Genomic DNA, 24,144 nt, shown 5'->3' with positions numbered 1-24,144 from the left:
ACACCAGAGGGCATATGCTGGAGGTGGAAAAAATTGCGAAGAAGAAATGTCTTCTTTGAAAGTGAAGATAAACATTCCCCAAGCCACCTAGATTCTTTGCCTACAAATGGAAGGGATGCTAGTCAACCATCAGCCTCTTTCATTTTTAGGTGGACTCAGATGCAGAGATGAACTAGTCCCTGTTGCCTGCTGAAGCAGTGACCCAACGGCTATTCGACCCAATGCCATCTGTTTTATCTATTCTTCTCTTTGATTATCATTCAGTGGTTCCACCTTCTCCCCAGCTACCACTCTCAGCTCCTCTGTTGCCATCAGCTCTTATCCTGTGATATTCACCTTCCCTGGGGGCTCCCCACTTCGCCAGTCTGGGTGGCTCACAGTGCCTGTGATCTGGGCTAACGCAGGTCGCTACTCAGAGATGCGCTATGGATCTCACAGATGCTCTCTGTCGTTTTCCTAGACTCTGATGCAAACTTCTTCCTTACATTAATAAAAAGGGGGGCTATAACTGTCAAGTGACGGTCTCGCTTCTAAAGATACAACTGGTGTATCGTTGTTTGGCACGGTTGGCTACAGCAATAGACATCTGAGACCGACCACAGCAATATGTGGTCGGGAGGGGAACATCCTTGTCTACTGGAGAAACTGGAGCACTCCATATTCCAAGCCTTGAAGTCTCAGCTGTTTTTGGCTTCCCCTGCGCTGAGCCTACACTCTGCACCCATCCCATTGCTCAGGTTAATATCCACCCCGCACGCTCCTGGGGGTGTCCTCTCTGCTGAGTGTGGAAGGGCCTGCCTCTTGGCTTTCTTTTTATCAGAAGCCTCCACTGGGATGGCCCTCTGCAGCCTGTCCAGCTCTTACCATGCTGCTGCTGCTGCTGCTGCTAAGTCGCTTCAGTTGTGTCCGACTCTGTGCCACCCCATAGACAGCAGCCCACCAGGCTCCCCCGTCCCTGGGATTCTCCAGGCAAGAACACTGGAGTGGGTTGCCATTTCCTTCTCCAATGCATGAAAGTGAAAAGTGAAAGTGAAGTTTCTCAGTCGTGTCCGACTCTTAGTGACCCCAGGGACTACAAGCCTTCCGGGCTCCTCCATCCATGGGATTTTCCAGGCAAGAGCACTGGAGTGGGGTGCCATTGCCTTCTCCGAGCTCTTACCATAATTGCCTGCAATTCTACGGTCATCTTCCCATTATCCTCTTACAAACATTCAGCTCCTTCATATGCCCTGTGCCTTCCGGCCTCCTGACTATTATGGCCTATTTATCTGCTTGTGACACTTGGCAAAATCATCTTTTCTCTGTACATCAGCTATCCAGACAATTCACTGAACAGACATGTACCAACTAATGGCAGTTCTTCTTTGCCTGCCTAACTTATTTGAATCTTTGTTACTGAATCTTCCTCTAAAGCTGGAGTCCTCAACCTCCAGGCCCTGGACCGGTATCTGCTGCCACATCAGTGATGGCGTTAGATTAGAAATAAAGCAAACACTAAATGTAACGTACTCTAATCACCCAAAATCATCCCCATCCCCCACCCCTGGTTGGTGGAAAAACTGTCTTCCCACGAAACCAGTCCCTGGTGCCAAAAAGGTTGGGGACCCCCTTACCTCACCTAGATCATGAGGTGCTCAAGGATAATTCTGTGTTATTCACCTCCTGAAGCATCTAGAACCAGGGCCTTTCATAGCATAAGTGGTTAGAAAATACTTGAGTGATTATTTTTAATGAATAATATTATTATATACCAAGGAAATAAATTCACTTCTGAAGACAACACAGGCTCCCCACTTTTTATTATTTATGTATATATTTTCTGGTGGCTCAGACAGTAAAGAATCTGCCTGCAATGCGGGAGACCTGGGTTCAACCCTGGGTTGGGAAAATCCTCTTGAGAAGGGAACAACAACCCACTCCAGTATTCTTTCCTGGGAAATATCATGGACAGAGAAGCCTGGCAAGATACATACCATGAGGTCACAAAGAGTTGGACACAACTGAGCAACTAACACTTTCCTTTTCACTAAACTTACCATAGCCATGAGACCAGGGCAAGCCCTGACAGTGCCTGAAGATGTAGAATATAAAAATATCTCAAACCATGGATCTGCCATTAGAATCGATTAGATTTTTAGCCACTCTCTTACTGCTTTTAACTATGTGTACAAATAAACAGAGTAGGAAAAATTTTAAAGTAAAAGAAAATCAATAAACATATATGTGAATATGGAAACTTGAGACTATTTAATCGATGGTACTGGAACAACAGTGACCAGTATGGAAAATGAATTTAAACCTCTTCCTCTAGACAGAAAATAATCCATTTTAATGGATCGAAGAGACAAATACATGAAAGGGAGCACTTTGACTATTTTTTAAGCACCAAGCTCTTGGATTTCTCTCTTCTTCGTATCCCCAGTTCCAGGAGTACAGGAGCCAGCAGAGAAATGTTAATGAAATCAAGACAGAACAGCAACTACATGGTGCAGAAAGCCAGACAGCCCCTCTTCTGGGCTCATCCTCAACGACTTGGTTAGGTGTTAAGATCTCTTCACCCAACATTCAGACCAGCCAAAGGCCATACATGAAGCCAACAGCTATGGCCTACTAACTCAAGTGATGTTTTCAACATGATAATGAGGGTCGATGGTTAAGAGGCATCAGTGGGGAACAAAAAAGTTAATGTTGACAAGTAGATCCTGGCTCAGAGAAAAGAAAAAAACATTGGATTCCATACCTATTTACCTTGAAGAGTACATTCCATTAAGAACAATACTATTAATACTAGCAGCATGTATAGTCTCAAGACAGCAGAATAAAGGAGTGAAGTTATGTCGGGGAGAGGTTTCCCTTTATTTTCTCCCCCTTGCTCTTCTGGAACCCTCTCTGCCACCCACACGAGCGCCAACATCGCTCAGAGTGTGCTTGCAGCCACCTCTCCATTTCCCCCCTCAGCTCCGACACCCCGTAACCGCTTCCTCCAGACAACGGAGACCACACCAGACAAATGAGGACCCCGGATGAGCATCAGGGCTACAGAATCTCAGATGCTGGAATGGCCTGGGATTCTGATAGAATAATCCAGAAGGTGGCCGGGTGAGGTCTTTAAAAAGCTCCCCAGGTGATTCAACTACACAACCAGGTTTGGGAACCACAGAAAATGTAATCTCTCCAGACGCCCACAATTTGCATGCCTGCATATAACAAACAGCAGATGGGCCACTGATTTATAGTAATCTCCCCTTCCTAAAATTTGGCTTCTCTCATTTACACAACATCATGAAGAAACTGCAGGGAAGACGAAAACCTTTGATCTTGAATGAATACTTGCATTAAGAGAAGCCTAAGTGTCCGGGAAAGACGCTGTAGTTTCCAGTGCTTTGAACACCTACGTTTTTCTGGGAAAACATTTATTCCAGTTAACAGAGCCAGGCTGTCATTTGTTATGAGAACTGAGAACGGCGCCCAGGGGAGGGGACTACTGTTTTCCCAGGAAGTGAATTTCTACTGCCCACAATTCGTGATTCCAACATTTCATAGATCAGATGTATGAAGAAATTTCTGGCAACTGGAAGATTTTAGATTGTTCCCAGAGAAGAAATTTTTAAATTGATAGCTAAAGAAGTAGGTCATTGCAAAGTTGATCCAAGCAAATAAAATTAAAGCCAGTTTACTAATTTGGGAAGGAAAGGGAACAATACCTCAGCCTTGTTTTTAGTCTAAGCTTGTTTTTTCCCAATTCTGCTTAATTTCTGGGAGGGGAAAGTCTTTTAAAATTAACTATGTTCCCAGGTGGCTCAGTGGTAAAGAATCTGCCTGCCAATGCAGGAGATGCAGGTTCAGTCCCTGGCTCACGAAGATCCCCTGGAGAAGGAAATCGCAGTCCACTCTAGTATTCCAGCCTGGAAAATCCTATGGAGGGAGAAGCCTCGTGGGCCACAGTTCCTGGGGCCACAAAGAGTCAGACACAACTAAGTAACTAAGAACTCAACAGGTAAATAAACTATAGCCTATAATGTTCTGAAAGCCAGTCCAGTTCCTAATGAAGTGCTGAACAGAAGAAACGCATACAATCAATACACCTGACAGGGCACTCAACTTCATAGCTAAAAATGCACCAAGGGAATCCAAGGTGCCAACTGAGGTACAGCCTGGCAAATACTAGACAATCTGCTATCCACTGAGGCAAAGACATGGGAAGGTGAGTGTCGATCTCCAGAGTAGGAATGCAAAGTGGCTGAATCTCTTTGGAAAGTAAATTTAGCAAGGATTATCAAAGTTTAAAATGCATAGAAATCCTATGATCCAGCAACCCTACTTTCAGAAATCTCTCCAAGAGATACATTTGCACACATACAAAGATATCTGAACTAGGATATTTCCTGTGCCAATTTAGTATAACAAGACTAGGAAAATCTAAATATACACACAGGGGATTGGTTAAATCATTGTGGTACTTCAATTCATACATAAATGAGAAATTCATGTAGCCAGTAAGAACGAAGGGAGATCTTTATATCCTGATATGAAAAGACAGCCAAACCCTGAAGTTGCAGAATTTATGTTAGGATCTCATTTGTTAAAAGGACAAAACAGGGCTATTCTTATCCATATACTTGCACAGGCATAAAAGTTTTAGAAGAATATGCAAGAAAAAACCAACCTTGATTTCAAACTGTTGTTAACAGTGAGTACTTCAGGGGTGGGAGGAATATTAGGATACATTCCCTTTTTATCATCCTCTACAAATTATAAGTTCTCAACCATTAACATTTTTAGAAAAACAAACATTAAATGAATCTTGTTTGCAATGACTTTACATAAAAATCATTTTAGGGACTTCCCTGGTGAACCTGTAGCTAAGACTTTGGCCCCCAACTCAGAGGTTACCGGCTCAATCCCTGACCAGGGAACTAGATCCCACAAGCCGAAGCTAACAAGAGTTTGCAGGCGGCAGCTAGAAAAAAAAAGTTCCTCCGTTCTGAAACGAAGATGGAAGATTCTGAGTGCCGCAACTAAGACATAGCGCAGCCAAATAAATAAATAAATAAATTATTTTAATAAGAGTAAGCAAGTGCTTTTGATCATCTTTTAATAAAGCCTTTATGATTCAAGAATGATGCTGTCAGGCCTACAGTCAGATTTAAATAAGCAAACTTAATTATTCATAATAAGAAATATAAATGTATATATAACTGAAATTATTACAGATTAATATCTTTTCACCTTAATCCTTTTATTAGATGTACTAACAGGTAGAATCACAGGTATAAACCCCTACTCTTACATTCTTTAATAAGGTACTAACTTGCAGGAAAATGGCCCAAAATCTAAACAGACAAGACAATCATAATTATAGATTTTAAAATAGTTTATTGAAAATAAGCTTTCATCTCCCTCCCAAACCCAGATTTTTTCATACTTTTCTATTAAATTATTTTAAAATGAAACTTCTCCTAATTTATCATTTTTTAGGGTCTGAGAAAATGAAGAATTAGCTTCAAGGATATTTAGTTTTACAGTTTTCTTGCGCTAAAAGTACCGATGTATTTTTCTCACATCACTTAGTGCTGTAAGTTAATTTCTCACTTCTTGAATAACTATAACATAAAGAATGACTATTTAGCTGATTTTCTTTCGCTGGTATTCTGTAACACTGCTGTTAACATGATAAAGAAAATGAAATCATTTCTTAATGCTTTTTAAAACAGAACATTTTCTTTCCATTTTATTAATTATCCTATAAGCTACCAAACTGGAATCGTCCTTTTAATGTAGTCTAAAGTGATCCTTGCACAGAGATTAGTGGACACACAGTGAATGCGGGGAGGATGCACATTTGGAGGCTGTCCTTCGCCCAGGGAAGTATTTCAAGCGGAAATCTCTGCTGAGCCTAAAAGCCTGTAATGGATTCAAAGGAAGGCAACGCAGCCCCCACTGGCTCTCAGACCTAAGTGACCATCCTCACACCCCCAACTCCAATCTCCAGACTATGTTCTAATCAGCAAGTAGAACCTCTTATAATCTGAGGGAAATTCATACGAATACAGGCAGTCACACCCTGAAAACATCACTCTGTTAACATATAATTCTCTTGAAATCTTAAATTCTGGCTCTTTCCATGGAAAACCAATGACATAATCACATGACAGCCATCTCTAGTCCCATCTTTAGTAAACATGGGGCAAGTGGGAAACGGCACATAACCCAGCCTGGGACGGGAATTAGGAAATGCAGCTGGCCGACTCAATAGTCTGTTTAATGCACAAAAGGTAGCGACATCCTTAACTCTATTCATCAGGACAATAGATTCTCCTATTTGCATACATCTATTCAAGTCGCAGCTCTTGCAGCCAAATGGAACCACAGCTTGAAACATTGACAAGGGTCTCAGTCTCCCCACCTGCCAGGGAGGTAGGCCTACACTGTTGAACTGAGAACTGTTTCATTTCCAGCTCTAAGTCACTAAACAGAAAAGGTTAATTTAGAGGATTGTGATTGTCCAGATTTAGCCTGGAGCTTGGCTCCAGAAATCAAGATGTGTCAGAGAAAAGGAAGTTCATCATTGGCCAACCCCACCTGAGGCTGCTACCTAAATGAAAGCAGGCAATTGAGGAATAACATTAGGCTTTGTTTACCACCTGTGTTCAGGTTGTTTAATCTTTCTGTACCCTGCAAACTCTCAAAATTTAACCTGGAAAATAACTGATCAGGCCATTTTGCCTCACAATTAACATATTGAGATTGTAAAAGATTGATTGGAAGATAAGACTCCTTCCATTTCCATTAAAATACATCACAGATAAAATCAGGATTTGTCTCAATGCATCTAAATGTTAGGCTTGTGTAATCAAGTTTTACCAGCCGCGAGGGTGGGGGGCGGAACCTGCTAATAGCCTTTAATTAATGATCAGCATTCTGCTAGTGGGAGGGGGATATATTAGTCTAAACCTCCCCAGATGTCTACAGACCCAATCAAAAAAGCTCAAGATGTAATTCATCACTAATTCAATGTATGAAGTGGTCTAATTTGAGCCACTTGCATTTATCATGCATTTGTCTACTTGAGATTAAAGGCAATTTGAAATGCAATGGTAAACAAGCCATTCTAAAGAAAAAGAAAGCTGAGTTCCCAAATCTTAGTTTTCTGCTAGATATTCACCTGGTATGAGAATAACCAGAACTGACGTTGACTGAGTCACTACCTAAGTGAGACAGATCATGATGATAAAGTCAAAGAAAAAGTAGACGGTTGTTTATCTGTTATACCCCAATACAAAATTACAAGTTTAAAAAAGAAAGCAGATGGACCAAGGTATTCCCCAACTTGACCCTCTCCAATCAAAATCAAGGTGCCAGGATCATCCTACATGCCAGCCACACACTCCATACTCGGAGCAACACCTGTTATAAGCAAACCCAGGTTTGATCCCTGCCTTTGTGGAGCATTCACAGCAGCCAGGAGAACTCAAGTCACTAAACCCACAAACATGGAAACTGCTGGCAAGAAAGGTCCATGGTGCTATGGGAACCCAGAATGGCAGATGAAATTACTCAGAGGTCCGAAATTAGGGTTGAACAGAGTGAAGAAAGGAGACAAAAGCTACATGCTGAATCATTCTTAATTAGAGAGTCCTTTTGAAAAGACTTAGGTCTTCAAATCTTGAGTAATAAATTTTGCTAGTCGCAATGAAAAACTACACGTTTTCTAACATGTACATGTAAGCGTATTGATTTGTCTGCAAATTGATAACTGGGCAGTCTGCCAGAAAGTTCAATGATACTCAGGATGTCATTTAAGTACTTTTTTAAAGGAGGTCATCTCACTGTTTCAAGATGGTTGTGACTAGGAAAGAGGAAGAAGGATGATGTTATGGAAAAGATAAAGAGAACAGAAAGGAAGCAATATTTTAAATGAATACACAGAAGTTTATTGGGAAGAGGATAAGTACCATATTTTAGTGTGAACTGTTACTAAGACCTGAAGGGCTGGTAAAAGCCAAAGAAAAAAATGCAACTGCAAGCTTTTAGCAATTATGCCTTAAAATTACTTTCATTAATGGACTCTAAATACTGGTTATGCAGACATTTTGACAGAAGTTGACATCAAAAAGTGAGATACAGTAAATATTAAAGCATAACTGAGGCACTTCCCTGGTGGTCCAGTGAAGTCTGGGCACTGAGCTCCCAATGCCAGAGGAGGGAGGGGGTACGCCCTGGGTTTGATCCCTGGTTAGGGAACTAGATCCCACATGCTGCAGTTAAGACGTGGTGCAGCTAAATATATGTGTGTGTGTATATATATATATACACACTATATATATACACACTATATATATATATACACTATATATATATATATACACACACACATAACTGAGACCTCAAAAGGATAGTAGATGTCTTAAGCATATCTTAGAGAATCTAGGCATTCCAGGCACAGTAGCTACTTGTAAGCATCTACATCTCTAGGGACCGTGGGTTTTACAAGGAGGTATGTTAATGACTAGAGGTAATCTAGTTAAAAGCAGTCTCTCCATCCAAGCTAGACTACCACAGCTAAAAGCTCAAGGCGATGAGGTCATAATTCTGTGATTTTTACCTAGATTTCAGTTTTTTTTTCCCTTACACTGTAAGTATCTATATTTCCTGAGATAACTCTTAAAGGTTCTCAAGTACTCTGTATATTCTCAAACTTGACACGTTTCTTTTTTCAAGTATTAAGTATGGTTACCCACATCTTCCCATAAAAGTATCACAAAACGGGTGGAGTGAAGCCTAGCTAATGAACATAAATGCTGGAAAACAGATCTAAAAAACAACGATCTGGACAAGTCACAATCTTGGCGGCTGCAGTTGCCAAGAATAAATATTTCGAAGACCTAAGACTATAAAACGCAAAATGTCTAGGACGTTCAGCACTGCCTCCATAGACCGGAATAGACAGGGACTACTCCCTTACGCCTTCGACTGCATCCTTTGAGAACTTCTAACTACTCCTCCAGTATTTGTTTATCCCACTGAGTCCAGCGAACTGAGCGAAAAGGAGGACGCCGCCGTGTTTGCTAACCCTGTCATTCCTTTTGGAAATGCCGCGTCGGCTCAGGTTTTCTTTGGCGGCGAGTGAGCTACCCCCCAGGCTTTCTCTGCATCGGGAAGGCGGTGTTGTCTGCTTCAGCCGCCTGACGCAGAACTGGGTACCAAACCCGGTCGCTCCAGACACAGCCGGCAGCAAGGACAGTGCGCTGCGGGGAACCCATTGGTGGCGGAGTCACCAGGCTGCAACACGCGTCACGGCCCAACAGCTGACTTTCCGCATAGGGAGACGGGGTGGGGGGCTCGACACGTTTGGCCGGGGGTCAGGGCTCCGCAGACACCCCGCACCCCAACCCCCACCACAGGCAGCTCGCCGGTGTCGGGTTGGGTCGCTCCACCGGAAGAGCGTGGAGAAAGGCTCAGCCGCGGGCAGCGGGCGAATTTTATTACTGCGGATGGCGCAGTCGCCTCCCCTGGAGACCCACGACAAAGCTGCGAGCCCCCCTCGCCGCGCTCGCGGATCCTTTGGTCCCGCCCCGGCGCTAAAACCCTGAAAAGCCTACAAAGAGGGATTCAGGCTCACGAGTTTGCAGATGGGCTGGACCGGCCGTTAAGTTACTGCAGGCGGAGATCGAGGGGACCTCCCCCCTCCCCTTACCCCCAAAGACCCCCGCCGTCCCGCCCCACCCTCCCCTCCTCCTCCGGGCAGGTGGCCCGGAGCGCCTCTACCTTGGTGGCGGGGTCCGCAGGGGCGATGGCCGGGTCTCCCGGCGTGCCGGGCGCCGCCTCCGCCGCAGAGCCGCCGCCGCTGGGCTCGGGCTCGGCGGGCGTCGCGCTCCCCGCCTCCGGCTGCTCCGGGCTCCGCTGCTCGGTGGAGCTCCCGGCGCCCATGGCTCGTCTGCGGTTCTCCGGTGGCTAGCCGCTTGGTGAACGCCTTCCCCAAATCGCAGGGACGCGGAGAAGAGCCAGAAGCCGTGCACTCGCAAAGTCCCAAGAGCGCCTCAGTCTCCCGCCGTGCTCCTCCAAACCCGCCCAGACTGCGAATGAAGGAGACGCGCTCGCGGCAAACTCCTTAAAAAAAAAAAAAAAAAAAGCCACCTCTTTGCCTCCTCCTCCTCCCCCTTGTTTTTCCCTCGTTTCATCACATGAGCGCAGCCCCAGACACGCCTTGCAGCAGCATCTACCCCCAGGCTGCTAGGACCCGATGAGCAGCCGGAGCCTTGGCGAGCCGCCCACCTCGACCCCCAGGGCGCCTCCCATTCCTATCAGGACTGCAGCTAGAGGTCCACCCAGAGGTGCCTCCCCGAAAGTGAGGGGAGAACGAGAAAAGGGAGCCCCCCAGGGGAGATCGGAGTCTCTGGGGGTGGGGGTGGTTATTAAATGACGGATGACCTGAGGCAAGGCTTCTGCTGCAGCCCACTCTCAACTCGCCCAGATGCGAACCTAGATCCTCGTTTTCCTTCCTTCGGACTGCTTGCCACTGAACATGCGTTCCTGCCTCCTCGCCGGGAGCCGGAGAAAGGCAAGCGCTCCTGGGCTCCGCCGGAGTCTGACCATATTAGGGCACCTCACGTGGCAGGAGCAGGGAACCAAGAGGTTAATGCAATCAGACCACGGATGAGGTGGGCCAGGCGGCCCCACGCTCTCCTATCACCCAGAACAAGTGATATCAGGCGATGCCATCGGCAACACCGCTCCCCTCCTTCCCCGGGGAAATTGGGGAAGTGAGACTGTTACTGGAAATGTGCCTGTCCTTAAGAGCATGATGCTGGAGTCCAGGCCACCTCTCGCTTGCGCACGGCTGAAACAGGATCACACGGATCTGTTCATTTGCCGTCAGTGTTTCTCCATAGAGAAAGGCTTTCCATAATAACAGCATCAGGGCCTTGCATTCTGTCCCTTCCTACTCCTGAAAAGAAGGCTTGCTGTATGAATATAGCAGGCAGTCGGTATATATTTGACCTAAATGAAAATGTTAACGGAATCACCCAGTTGGTAAGCAAGAAGACAGTGGGGCTGAAAAAAAAAATTAGCCCAGTTTTAACCCGCCACTAAGCGCTTTGGTTTTCACAGAATCTCATTACAAATTAAGAAACTTGTGGAATATTGCCCCTAATACTAGATACATATCCAGATTTGGGACTCAGTGGCAAGAGAATTGATGTAAACAGCAGTTGGGCACCAGAATATCTGTGCCTAATTAATTACATGTAGTAAAACGGCCGGGGAACCATAGGTTAGTTATCCAACATACAATTTTTCTGAATTTATCATTTTATCTGAAAGGAGTACATAGCGGCCACTTTCTCTGAAATCTGACATTTAAGAAGCAGTCTATTTCCAAAATGGTTGGTTTTCTGAATTTTTAAGCATTTCACTCATTTTGACTTAAATTTTGGATTATTGAGGAAACATTTGAGTACTTACTCTGTACCAGACATTGTGAGTGTACTTTGTATGTACAATCACATTTCATCCTCAGAGCAGTACTACAGTGTAGATCCTACTGTTCTCAGGTTACCAATATAGTGAGAGAAAATAGGCCCAGAAAGGTTAAATCAGGCCCTCAAAGATTCACAGCTGATAGTTGGAAGAGCAAAGAAGGAAATGGCAACCCACTCCAGTGTCCTTGCCTGGAGAATCCCAGGGACTGGAGAGCCTGGTAGGCTGCCGTCTATGGGGTCGCACAGAGTCGGACACGACTGAAGCAACTTAGCAGCAGTTGGAAGAGCAGATTCCTTCTTTTGGAACCACTCCCCAAAAGGTTACTCCCCTTCTGTGGGAAGCTTCAAACGTGCTGTCTCTTCTCAGGGATGTGGGTGAAAAGTGCATTTAGACCTCACCTAGGATGTTAAGAAGGAAAAATGCTGTTAAAACCTATCTGAGAATGATTAATGTCAGCACATATGAAAATGTATCATTAGGTAGTACAAATACTATCAAAACTTTCCATTCTGTGAGATTATATTTATTCAGTTCCTAGGAAAATCTTGAAGCTTTTCACATCTCGATTAGTCTGAATTTTCAGAAGAGATTGCAAGGTCAAAAATTCAAGCCAGCGACGTACAACCCACATGCAAAGTAAGACACTGCCAATGTCTGATTAGACTAGCAATTGTTTGCTTTGTGTTTATTTTTCAGGCTGTGAAATGCTCCGATTCTTAGTTTTTAAATGCAAAATCTTACTTTAAGAAATGTGCATGTTCTAGTACTTCCTGTTCTGCCTGAAACAGCACCATGATAAGGAGGTATTAAGAATAATGGACTCCTTTGTAGATTCACACAAACACACATTAAGTTGTTGTTGTTCAGTTGCTCAGTCGTGTCCAACTCCTTGTGACCCCATGGACTGCAGCATGCCAGGCTTCCCTGTCCTTCACCATCTCCCAGAGCTTGCTCAAACTTGTGTCTATTAAGTTGGTGATGCCATCTAATTATCTGGTCCTCTGTTGTCCCCTTCTCCTCTTGCCCTCAGTCTTTCCCAGCATCAGGATCTTTTCCAGTGGGTCAGCTCTTCATACCAGGTGGTCAAAGTGTTAGAGCTTCAGACAAACACACACATTAAGTTCCTTTGGTTTTAAGACTGACCAAAGAATCCTTTCCATTTTACTCACAGACTGGGGAATTACTCTTTATTTTTTTTAGACGCTTCATTAATTTTATTTTTTGATTTATTCATCAATTTTGAAAAAATGTTATTGAAATGTAATAAAAATTTTATTTACAAGTTGATTTACAATGTTGTGTTAGTTTTAGGTGTCAAGGAGATCCAACCAGTCCATTCTGAAGGAGATCAGCCCTGGGATTTCTTTGGAAGGAATGATGTTAAAGCTGAAGCTCCAGTACTTTGGCCACCTGATGCGAAGAGTTGACTCATTGGAAAAGACTTTGATGCTGGGAGGGATTGGGGGCAGGAGGAGAAGGGGATGACAGGATGAGACGGCTGGATGGCATCACGGACTCGATGGACGTGAGTCTGAGTTAACTCTGGGAGTTGGTGATGGACAGGGAGGCCTGGCATGCTGCGATTCATGGGGTCACAAAGAGTCGGACACGACTGAGCAACTGAACTGAGCTGACAGCAAAGTAATTCACTGATTCTTTTCCATTGTAGGTTGTGATAGGATACTGAGTTTAGTTCCCTATGCTATATAGTAGGTCCTAGTTGGTTATCTATTTTGTACATAGTAGGGTGCGTTTGCTCTTTGCTATTTTTGTGAAGAAGAGTGGTTTTGTTATGTATTATCCCCAGCAATGGGATGTCCCAACCTATTGGACATGCTACTTAGTGCTTCAAAACAGTATTCAAATCTTATTCATTCCTTCACTCTTTCAACACGTATTTAGCGAGTGCCCATTATATGCCTGCCACAGCATTACTGTGCTTCTCACTCAAGACTCCAAGTCAAGCCACCAAGCTTTTCTTTTCAAGAGTTTTGGAGATGCCTTCAGAATTTCTGGCATTGGTGGCAGCCGTGGAGAGGCGGGCAGCTGGCCTTTAGTTTGCACTTCTCAGTCCACGGCTGTCGGTTACCTTGATATCTAGTTTTCTCGACAGCAACCCTGTCTCCTCCAAACAGCAGGACGCAGGTGTCCCTGCACATCTCCTCCCATGGGGGCAGTTGGTGGTAGTCATTTCCCTGAGAGAGTTAATAAAAACAGTTTGAGATTTCTCAAAAACAAATACACGTTGCCGTTACAGCAGGCTGAACTTGTATGCCTGTCGCATGCTTACTTCTCCAGAAAGACAGGTCACGCAAGACTTGCCAATAAAAGTTAGAGTCATAGCTGGGTATCTTGTGCGCACACCAAAATATAGTTCGCAAGTGTTAACATTGACTCCAGCCCCTTGAAAGCACAATAATTACTAGAGTGTTTAAAACGGAATTTAAAACCAACACTCTAACCCACAGATCATTTCCTCCATACAAAACCTTCAGACAATTTCACATAACACTAGCACCTCTTCTCCCCTGAAACTACCGCTTATGACTTATTTTCCTTAAAGTCTATTTTTTTCTGAAGCAATTACGTACATCAAGATTCCTAAGTCATCTAAGAGCCCAACTCCTACTCTCCTGCATTTGCTGATTATTAAGTAGAAAACTAGAAAAGTTAATAATTGTATTCAATTCATGAGTAGCTAATAAACCAACACTCATGTAGAAACTACAGAAAAAGTTCAACATACAGATTAAGCTTAAAGATCGGGGGAGTTCCCTGGTGGTCCAGTGGTTAGGACTCTACACTTTCACTCCCCAGGTTTCACAGCATGGCACCCCCAGCTAAAGGCCAACCTCCTGTAGGTATACATTATGTATACAGGCAATTGTTACTATTCTAACTTTTAAGGAATATATTGCTTTGGGGTTAAGTATTAAGCCAGCTATTCATATGTCTGTTTCATTTGAAAGTGAAAATCACTCGGTCATGTCCGACTCTTTGCGACCCCATGGACCATGCAGTCCACGGAACTCTCTAGGCCAGAATACTGGAGTGGGTAGCCTTTCCCTTCTCCAGGGGATCTTCCCAATCCAGGGATTGAACCCAAGTCTCCCACATTGTAGGCAGATTCTTTACCAGCTGAGCCACAAGGGAAGCCCAAGAATACTTGAGTGGGTAGCCTATTCCTTCTCTAGCAGGTCTCCCTGACCCAGGGATTGAACCGGGGTCTCGTGCATTGCAGGCAGATTCTTTACCAACTGAGCTATCAGAGAAGTCCCTGTTTCATTTACCAAGATTTAAAACTGGCCAAGATTTAAAACTGACTTAAATCAAGATTACTCTAAAGTAACAAAGGGAGGGAACCATGAGATGAGGCTTCCCAGGGGCATTGTTTGAGGGAGCAGTTAATTCTTTCATTCATATCATTTATATATACATATACCGCACTCCCAGGGAGCTTCACAGGTGGTGCTAGTGGTAAAGATCCTGCCTGCCAATGTAAGAGACATAAGAGGCACAGGTTTGATCCCTGGGTCTGGAAAATCTGAAAGAGGGAATGGCACACTCCAATATTCTTGCCAGGAGAATCCCGTGGACAGAGTAGCCTGGTGGGCTATAGTCCATAGGGTCTCACAGAGTCAGACATGACTGAAATGACTTAGCACAAACGCACATCTCCCCCGCTGGTACCAGCCACTGTGGAAAACTTTATAGAAGCAATATTTACAGAGAACTAGTTTAACATAGCTCCCACCACTTTGCTCAAGATGTGTCTAACTATAAATGAATAAATAAATGAATATAATTGAAAAGCAGTCCCCAGTAAGCCAATATAGCTTTGGTTTCTCAGTTTTCTTGAATTGAGCTGCTCTTCACCCACAATGGAGTGACTAGAACCCCTATAGTAAATGATTTCCCCAATATGAAGAGAGGATTTCTCAGGACACATTTATGGAGGGTACCTGAAGGCATCTGGAAAGTTTCTTCACTCCAGGGAAGATCAAGCATTAGTCTGTCACTTGTGTCTGACTCTTTGTGACCCCATGGACTGTAGCCCACCAGGCTCTTCTGTCCATGGGATTCTCCAGGCAAGAATACTGGAGCGGGTTGCCATGCCCTCCTCCAGGGGATCTTCCCAACGTAGGGATCGAACCCAGGTCTCCTGCATTGCAGGCAGATTCTTTACTGTCTGAGCCGCCAGAGAATCAACATTAAAAAATGTATTTTGGCCTATTAATTCAACAAACTCGTACTGAGTTAAGTGCCAGGCAAAATGCTTGGGACTTTTTAAAGCTGAAAACTGGTTTAAGTCAACACCATTTACTCAAGAAAAGACACTACAGAGACATACATTGTAAATTACTGACAGATTTTTATGTCCCTCTATTAACATAAATCTCTGCGAATATTTAATATTAGCCTGCTATACGTTGTCTTTGGCATTAAAAGATACTTCAACTATTTTTTCGTGACTAAGAACCCAGTGGAAAAAACAAGAATTACTAAAATTGTATACAAGACCAATTGACTATTTTATTCCATTTTATAGCGCTCCCATCCTAATCTTGGTCCATGTCTTTAGATTCTGTATTCTCGGGGACTGACCTCAATTCTATAAGCTGCCTTTAAAAAAAAAACAAAAAACTTCTTGTCTCTCCTACAAATGCCTTATGTCTACAAGGGATAGCTGTGATAAATCAGGATGAAAGATAGAAAATCAGTAGTGAAACTAGACACACTTCTCTACAGTTCATCAGGTGCATAATTAATTACATTAAAAAATTCCAAAATCTGCATCTGCTTATGCTACCAAATTAATGGAAACTTTGAAAAGTGGAACAATCACTTGGATATATTGTTTTGAATGTTATTATGCTCTTGGAAATTCTTTTTTTTTAAGGTTTATTTATTTATGGCTATGCTGGGTCTTCATTCCTTTGTAGGCTTTTCTCTAGTTGCTGTGATTTTAATTTTTATTTATTGATTGATTTATAATTTTTCCAATTTTATTTAGATTTAATTGACATAGAGCACTGTGTAAGTTTAAGATGTACAGCATGATTTGAATTACATGCATCATGAAATGATTGCCACAGTAACTTTAGTGAACTTCCATCATCTCATATAGATACAGAATTTTAAAAGAACAAACAAAAAATATTTTTCCATGTTATGGGAACTCTCAGGATCTACTGCTTTAACTTTCATATATAACATACAGAAGTATTAACTACATACCCCATTTGATCATACTGTATGATTCTTTTAATGTATTATTGAATTCAGATTGCTTATATATTGTTGAGCATTTTTGCATCATGTTCATCAGTGATACTAGCCTATAATTTTCTTTTTTTTTGTAATATCTTTGTCTACTTTTGGTACCAGGGTGATGCTGGCCTCATGATATGAGTTCAGAAGTATCTCTCCCTCTGTAATTTTTGGGGGAATAGTTTTTGCTTTTTTTTAAATTGGAGTATAGTTGACTAACAGGTGATTTTTATTTAAAAAATTTTTTCTTTTCTGCTTATATGACTCCTAAGTATTCAATAGCGAATATTCTTTCCTCCCATTGAAATCTAGAGAATAAAAATTAAATTGGCATTTGAATCTGAATTAGAGGAAGGCAGTTTTATTCCATATTCAGTAAATCTATGTTCACTTTGTATATTTTTCCTGGTTCATATCCTTATTCTAGTCTGAGTAGTTGAAGGATTTAGAAAAAATTGATTTATTATCTTTACATAATAGCTGTTAGTTTGGCTAGGAGTGATGCATTTTTGGCCATAATTCCAAATCTACATATGATTGCAGTAATTTGTCAATTTAGAAGGAAACATATTATGGAAAGTGTAGTCATATGCCTTAAATGTTGTTTTGTATTAACAGCAATGTGAAATGACTTATTAAAGAATATGTATTACTTGTTTATATCCATGACCCAGATCAAGGTATATGTGTGAAATTGTAAAAATTATGAAAATTGCAAAAACAATATTAATTTCATACTTTTTGCTATTGATACTATTTTTTGCATTTATTAGATTTTTAAAATAACTTATAAAACTGTATTTACAGTAACATCTCAATTTTGAAAGAATAAAAGCTGAAATTATATATGTTAATGTATGTGGATATGCCTAATATTAAAACTAGAATATTATAATAATTATTTCTGGATGATGGAATTTAAAATGACTTTTTTCCCCTTCATTATGGTTGCCTTTTTCTTTTCCCAAATTTTCTACATTGAACATGTGTTACTCTTGCCAACAGAATAAAAAGAATGATAGAAAATTTTAAATTATCCAAGGAAGAGTGAAACCCGAAAGATATAATTTCACATAGTAGATTATGAAAACCCAATATACTGCATTCACAGTATTGAGTGATAATTATAGTAATACAATGTCTCATAAAGAAATAAACAAAAGAAGAGACTTTAACCATTGACGAATAGTTCTCAAACATGGCTGCATACTGGAATAACCTGGGACTTCAAGCAAATTCTAATACCTAACCCAGAGATTCTGATTTAATTGGCCCATGGTGCCACATAGGTATTGGTGGGGGGGTGGGGGGTGGAGTGGGGGGGTGGGGGTGGAGTGGGGGGCTTGAAAAGCTCCCCAGGTTATCCTAATGTGTAGCCAGAGGTTGAGAACCACTGCTTTAGAACCTTGAAATTGAACTGGTTTTCTTGATTCCACCTGGCTTCCTGATGGGAATTAATAGTCGATTGTAATAAGCAAGGATGTGGGAAAAAAGCAATTTCCATTCAGCACAGTTTTTTTTTAGTGATATTACGAGATGGGAAAGTCTATGTTTTAGAACCATTATAATTATATATATTCAATCTAATTCTTCCAAGAAAATCAATCCACTTGGAAGGGATCCCAATATAGGGTTTCATGGCATAATGAATTTTGTTTTACAGTGGGAATATCTTATAGTGAGACTGTATTTTTAAAAATCATGCCAAAGAAGATGGTTATTTCAGTATATAGTTATAGATAAATATAAAATCATCTATATTCAATTATAGACTGCTTATCATATTCCTAGTCAGAAAACCATTAGGTTATGAAATGTTGAATATTTGCTCTTAAATACAGAATTTAACCACTATAGAAAAATATTTGATCAGCCAAAACCCACATGCCTTCAAGTCATGAAAATAATCAGTGTGAACTGATAAGCATCTTAACTAGGAATAAATTGAAGAAAGGCAGATAAGTTCAGCTAACTTTTTTTTTTTTGCATTCTTTTAAGTTGACTTGCTAAATGTTTTTAGAATAAATGTAAAATAATTTTATAAAAATTTCAATAAGCCCATACAAATGTGAACCACTGAGTTTTTCAAAAGTTCCAAAGCAATTCAATTGAGGGAAATAGTCTTTTTAACAAACAATGCTAGAACAACTGGACCTCCATAGGCTAAAAACTAACCTTGACCTAAAGCACACATCTTATTTTAAAAGATTAACTCAAAAGGGATCAGAAACTTAAATGTAAAACTTACTTTTAGGGAAAAAAATAAAACGTAGGAGAAAATCCTAGGGATCTAGGCCCAGGCAAAAAGCATCATCTGTAAGAGGAAAAACTGATAAATTATGCTTCTTCAAAATTAAAAGCTTTAGAGACTGAAAAGATAAGCTACAGATTGGGAGCAAATATTTGCAAATCACAGATCCAATAAAGAATTAGTATTTAGATGTATGAAGGTCACTGACTTAAGATGGTTCGAGTTACAATTTTTGGACTTTATGGTGGCATGAAAGTGATACTCATTCAGTAGAAATTGTAGTTCGAATTTTGATCTTTTCCTGAAAGTGAAAGTAAAGTCGCTCAGTCGTGTCAGACACTTCGCAACCCCATGGACTGTAGCCTGTCAGGTTCCTCTGTCCATGGGATTTTCCAGGCAAGAATGTTGGAATGGATTGCCATTTCCTTCTCCAGGGGATCTTCCCAACCCAGGAATCGAACCCGGGTCTCCTGCGTTGCAGGCAGACGCTTTACCGTCTGAGCCACTAGGGAAGCCTTCCTTTCTACCAGGAAGATCTTTTCCTAAGTTAGTTATATGTAGTACCTGCCTCTTGTGATACTGGGTAGTGGCAGGAAGCCACAGTTCCCAGCACATTTAAGGTGAGTTAGACCAAGTACTGAAGAATTGATGCTTTCGAATTGTGGTGTTGGAGAAGACTCTTGAGAGTCCTTTGGACTAAAGAAAGATCAAACCAGTCAATCCTAAAGGAAACCAACCCTGAATATTCATTGAAAGGCAAAGAGCTGACTCATTGGAAAGATCCTGATGCTGAGAAAGATTGAAAGCAAAAGGAGAAGGCGCAACAGTGGTTAGATTGTATCACCGACTCAAAGAACATGCTGCTGCTAAGTCACTTCAGTCGTGTCCGACTCTGTGCGACCCTATAGATGGCAGCCCACCAGGCTCTGTGGTCCCTGGGATTCTCCAGGCAAGAACACTGGAGTGGGTTGCCTTTTTCTTCTCCAATGCATGAAAGTGAAAAGTGAAAGCGAAGTCGCTCAGTCATGTCTGACTCTTCGTGACCCCATGAACTGAAGCCTTCCAGGCTTCTCTGTCCATGGGATTTTCCAGGCAAGAGTAGTGGAGTGGGTTGCAAAGAACATGAATTTGAGCAAATTCCCGGAAATAGTGGAGCTTGGGGTGCTACAGACATGGGGTCGCAATGAGTCAGACACAACTTAGCAACTGAACAAGATAAAACTATGTTCTAAAGTTTAAGTGTATTAAATGAAGTTTGACTTCTGATGTTTTCAACTTACCATGCGTTTATTGGGATGTAACTTCATTGTGAGTTGAGGAAGACTTATATAAGGAATTATCAGATCTCAACACTTAAAAAAAAAAAGAAAATCCAGCTAGAAAATGGGCAAAAGAATTGAAGAGACATTTCACCTAAAAGGATATACACCTGGTAAATAAGTACATTAAAAAATGTACAACTCGGAGAAAGCAAATGAAAACCACAATGGATATTATCATTCAACTGTGAGGATAGCTAAAATAAAAAATAGCGACAACATCAAATGCTGATGAGGATGCAGAAAGCTAGAGAACTCACACATAGCTGGTGAGAATGTAAAACATTCCAGCTTCTATAGAAAACATGGACCCAGCAACTGCACTTCGGACCTTTACAGACTTAGGTTAACACTCAAACCTGTGCATAAGTGTTTATAGTAGCCCCCAAGGAAAACAAGCCAGCTGTCCTTTAACATATTCAATGGTTAAATCAACTGTGGTACGTCTCTACACCATGAAATGCTGCCCAATAGTAAAAAGAAACAAACTCCCTAGACATGCAGCAATCTGGACAAATCTCCGGAGAATTATGCTGAAAGAAAACCACCAGTCCCAATGAAATTACCTCCCAAAAGTTTATATACTGTTTGACTCCATCATATGACAGTCTTGAAATGCAAAATTGTAAAAGTGAAGAAGAGACTAGGGGTAGCTGAGGGTTAGAGAAGGGTGGGGGGGGGGAGGACAGAGTGGGTATGGCCATAAATATTGCAACAAAAAGTCTGCTTGTGGGTTGGGAATGTTCTGTACCTTGACTGTATCGATGTCAATATCCTGAGTGATGTGTACTACAGTTTTATAAGATGTTACCATGGGGGGAACTGGGTGAAAGGTATATATGCTCTCTCTGTACTATTTCTTGCAACTGCTGCATGTCTATAATTAACTTAAAACTTTTAATTTAAAAAATTATATATATTCTCGAATGGGCTAAAATAAAGGTCCAAGATACCTGTTTTTATTTAATTTGCAGTTTCCTCAACTTTCCAGCCCCTTTGAAATGCCCTGTAAAATAAAAACTAAGACAAATTAGATGTCAATTCAGTGTTAGTAAAGAATTTGCCTGCAATGCAGGAGACATGGGTTTGATTGATCCCTAGGTCAGGAAGTTCCCCTGAAGAGATTGGCAACCCACTCCAGTATTCTTGCCTGGAGAATTCCATGGACACAGTAGCTACAGTCCATGGGGTTGCAAAGAGTCAGGCACAACTGAGCGACTAACACATGGTATTAGTAGGTTGGTATTTTGTTTTGCTGCTAAGCTTGTTAACTCAGACAATCAGACTTGATAAAATACAGAAACAATAGATTTCCTGACTGTGTCCTGCTGTGTAAATACGTTCTTTTAACTCCTTAGCTTCATCTGCCGCTGAAGTTGTAGATCCACCTAGAATTATCCTGGCCAATATCATTTTCAAATTATCCTGCTTGTGAAGGGCCTCACAGGAACCAGATCAAACAAGAAATGAAGCAAGGGAGATGAGCTGAGAGGAACATCTTAGTCTCAAGGATAGTTTCTGCAAAGGTCCCTCCATTTTCTGCTTCTCTCATCACCAGCATTTAGCATGGCTTTAGTGAGCGAAGTACATATAGGAATCCAGCAATATTATATCGGATGTCAGATAAAGAAAAAAGAGGAGAGGCACTTGGGTTTTAAAATGCTAATTTCCTAGGGTATATTTAACTCAAACAAAATTGAACTTTAAACGGTTTATAGTTTCTGTATTTAGAAAAATCCACACCCTTCTTTGGCCCATATTTTAAAAATACCATTATACATTATATATTTGCTTTTGTATAAACATTTGCAACATGCAAGGCAATGCAACAAAACTCTCCCTAAGATTAAGAAATTAATAACCCTTTAGAATCATATCTTTTAAAAGCACCAGTAACGGTAAAGCTCTCAGCCAACACATGACAGCCACAAATATTTGAAGCTGATTTCTTTAGCAGAGTAAGACTCAGACTCTTGCAATGGAGCTAGACTTACCCCAGAAACGTCCAATTGAGACTTTTTATTTCCCACATTTCATTGTATTCAAGAGAAATGGTTTCTGGACACTTTGGAGATTTGCAAAGGAAAATCCCATCTTAACCTCTTTTCGTAATAATGGTATGCCTAAATTTGGTGGCTGAGAGAAGAGGTAAGAGGATTTTTAAAGATTTGAAGAGTTTGAATAGCTCCTTTGCCAGTGTGGGAAGGAAGACACTGAACTTGCCCTATTCCTGAAAAGAAATGGCTCAAGGAGCCAATTTCCAGTTGGCCCTTGACTCCCAGGCTTCTTTGATTTCCGGGAGATGGGTTTGGTCTGAACAAATTAGCCATTGAGTTGAAGAATGATTGCTTTTATTAGATAATCCGTTACTGATTTTTCTCAGTTGCAAAAGCAACTCCTTTTAACTGCATTATCAGATAAAAGTCAAAGCCAAGCAGATAGCTAAATGGGAGTCTCTTCCCTCCCACCCAAGCCACAGTGGAAGCGAAAGTGGGTGGAGCTGATAAAAATGTTTGGCCTTGGCTCTGAGATCTGAGTTGTTTCCTAAACTGCAGTTCCAGTTTGTGTCCTGTCACTCCCTCTTTAAAACTTTCCTTGGTCTGGTTCATAATTCACTGTAGAAACTGCATTCTGATTTGAAGTCCCTTATCTGTCCCCATCCGGCCCCACCCCCTGAGCTCCCCTCTCTGGTGTTCTCCAGAATTCCTCTGCCAGCCCAGGGAATCCAAGGACAAGGGAGGGACTTCACTGGGGGGAGACTTACCTAGGATTCCTCACTCTTCCTGGCACCTCCAGCAGCCTGAGCCAAGTGTCCTGGAACCCCTAGACTCTCAGAGAAGCAAGCACAATGATGGGTCTCTTTGGAGGGGGTGAAGTGGGGAGCTTAGAGAGGAGAAGGGGCTGAACTGGGCAGGGCCCAAGGATAATGAAATTATACTTTTGATAAATCTGACACATAAATTGGCACATCTGGGTTTTCCCCTGGTTTTTTGGTTTTTGTTTCAAGTGATTTATGGACTTTCCTAGTGGTCCAGTGGCTAAAACTCTGGGCTCCCCATGCATGGGGTCCAGGTTCAATCCCTGCTCAGGGAGCTAGATCCCACGTGCCACAGCTAAAAATCTAGCACGCTGCAACTAACACCTGGCACAACCAAATAAGTACATAAATAAGCAGACATTTGAAAAATAAAAAAATGAAAGTGACTTATTTCACCAACTATTGTAGGGTCAAAAAAAAGCTGTCTTGACCAAAATTGTAGGTGGCAGTTTTGTCTGTGGAGCAGTAACAGACGAACAAGAATGAGATCAATTGCATTACAGGCTTCCACATGGAGGACTTTTTTTTCCAGAGGAAGCATTGACAGAAACAATAGTAATAAACAAACTGAAACTGCCCTTAAGACCAAGAGAATGAGGAGAACTACTTGGAAAGTAATCATAAGGATATGATCATTAGAGCACCTTCGTTTCAGATTCTCTCTTCCAGGTGAACCTTAGAGTCATAATTTCCCACAAACTTGAAACTGTTTACCTCAGATTGGGACTTGAACCCACATGGCTGGGACTCAGACCCAGCCAAAACCCACAGTACCTGGTTTCAGGACCTAATGAAGCTCAGGTCCTTGATGTCTCATCACAGAAAAAATTCAGTGAGAGACAAAGTGATAGGTAAGAAGTGGATTTATTCAGATTCAGAGAGACGTGCACTCCACAGAGTGTGGGCCATGGAAGAGGGTGAGTGTGCCCCGAAATTTGGCGTGGTTAGTTTTTATAAGCTGGGTAAATTTCATATGCTAATGAGTGGGACTGGCGAGCTGC

General features: G+C 41.8%; 1 protein-coding gene and 1 non-coding gene across 2 annotated transcripts in view; both read right to left on the bottom strand.

The window, feature by feature from the left end:
• Positions 1 to 9,930, bottom strand: part of AKAP12 (A-kinase anchoring protein 12) — a 109,366-nt gene extending 99,436 nt beyond the window's left edge. Inside the window, exon 1 of the mRNA XM_068985562.1 lies at positions 9,769 to 9,930. Within this exon, the coding sequence (XP_068841663.1) occupies positions 9,769 to 9,930 (162 nt within the window). The remainder of the gene's footprint in view (positions 1 to 9,768) is intronic.
• Positions 9,931 to 19,446: 9,516 nt separating this feature from the next.
• TRNAC-GCA (transfer RNA cysteine (anticodon GCA)) lies at positions 19,447 to 19,518 on the bottom strand. Its single transcript has one exon. It is a non-coding gene; the product is annotated as a tRNA-Cys (tRNA).
• Between the last annotated feature and the right edge of the window lie 4,626 nt (positions 19,519 to 24,144).

Source organism: Capricornis sumatraensis, chromosome 13 (genome assembly GCF_032405125.1).
Source record: "Capricornis sumatraensis isolate serow.1 chromosome 13, serow.2, whole genome shotgun sequence".
Taxonomy (NCBI): domain Eukaryota; kingdom Metazoa; phylum Chordata; class Mammalia; order Artiodactyla; family Bovidae; genus Capricornis; species Capricornis sumatraensis.
The sequence above is the reverse complement of the archived record's forward strand: the minus strand, read 5'-3'. Positions and strand labels throughout refer to the sequence as shown.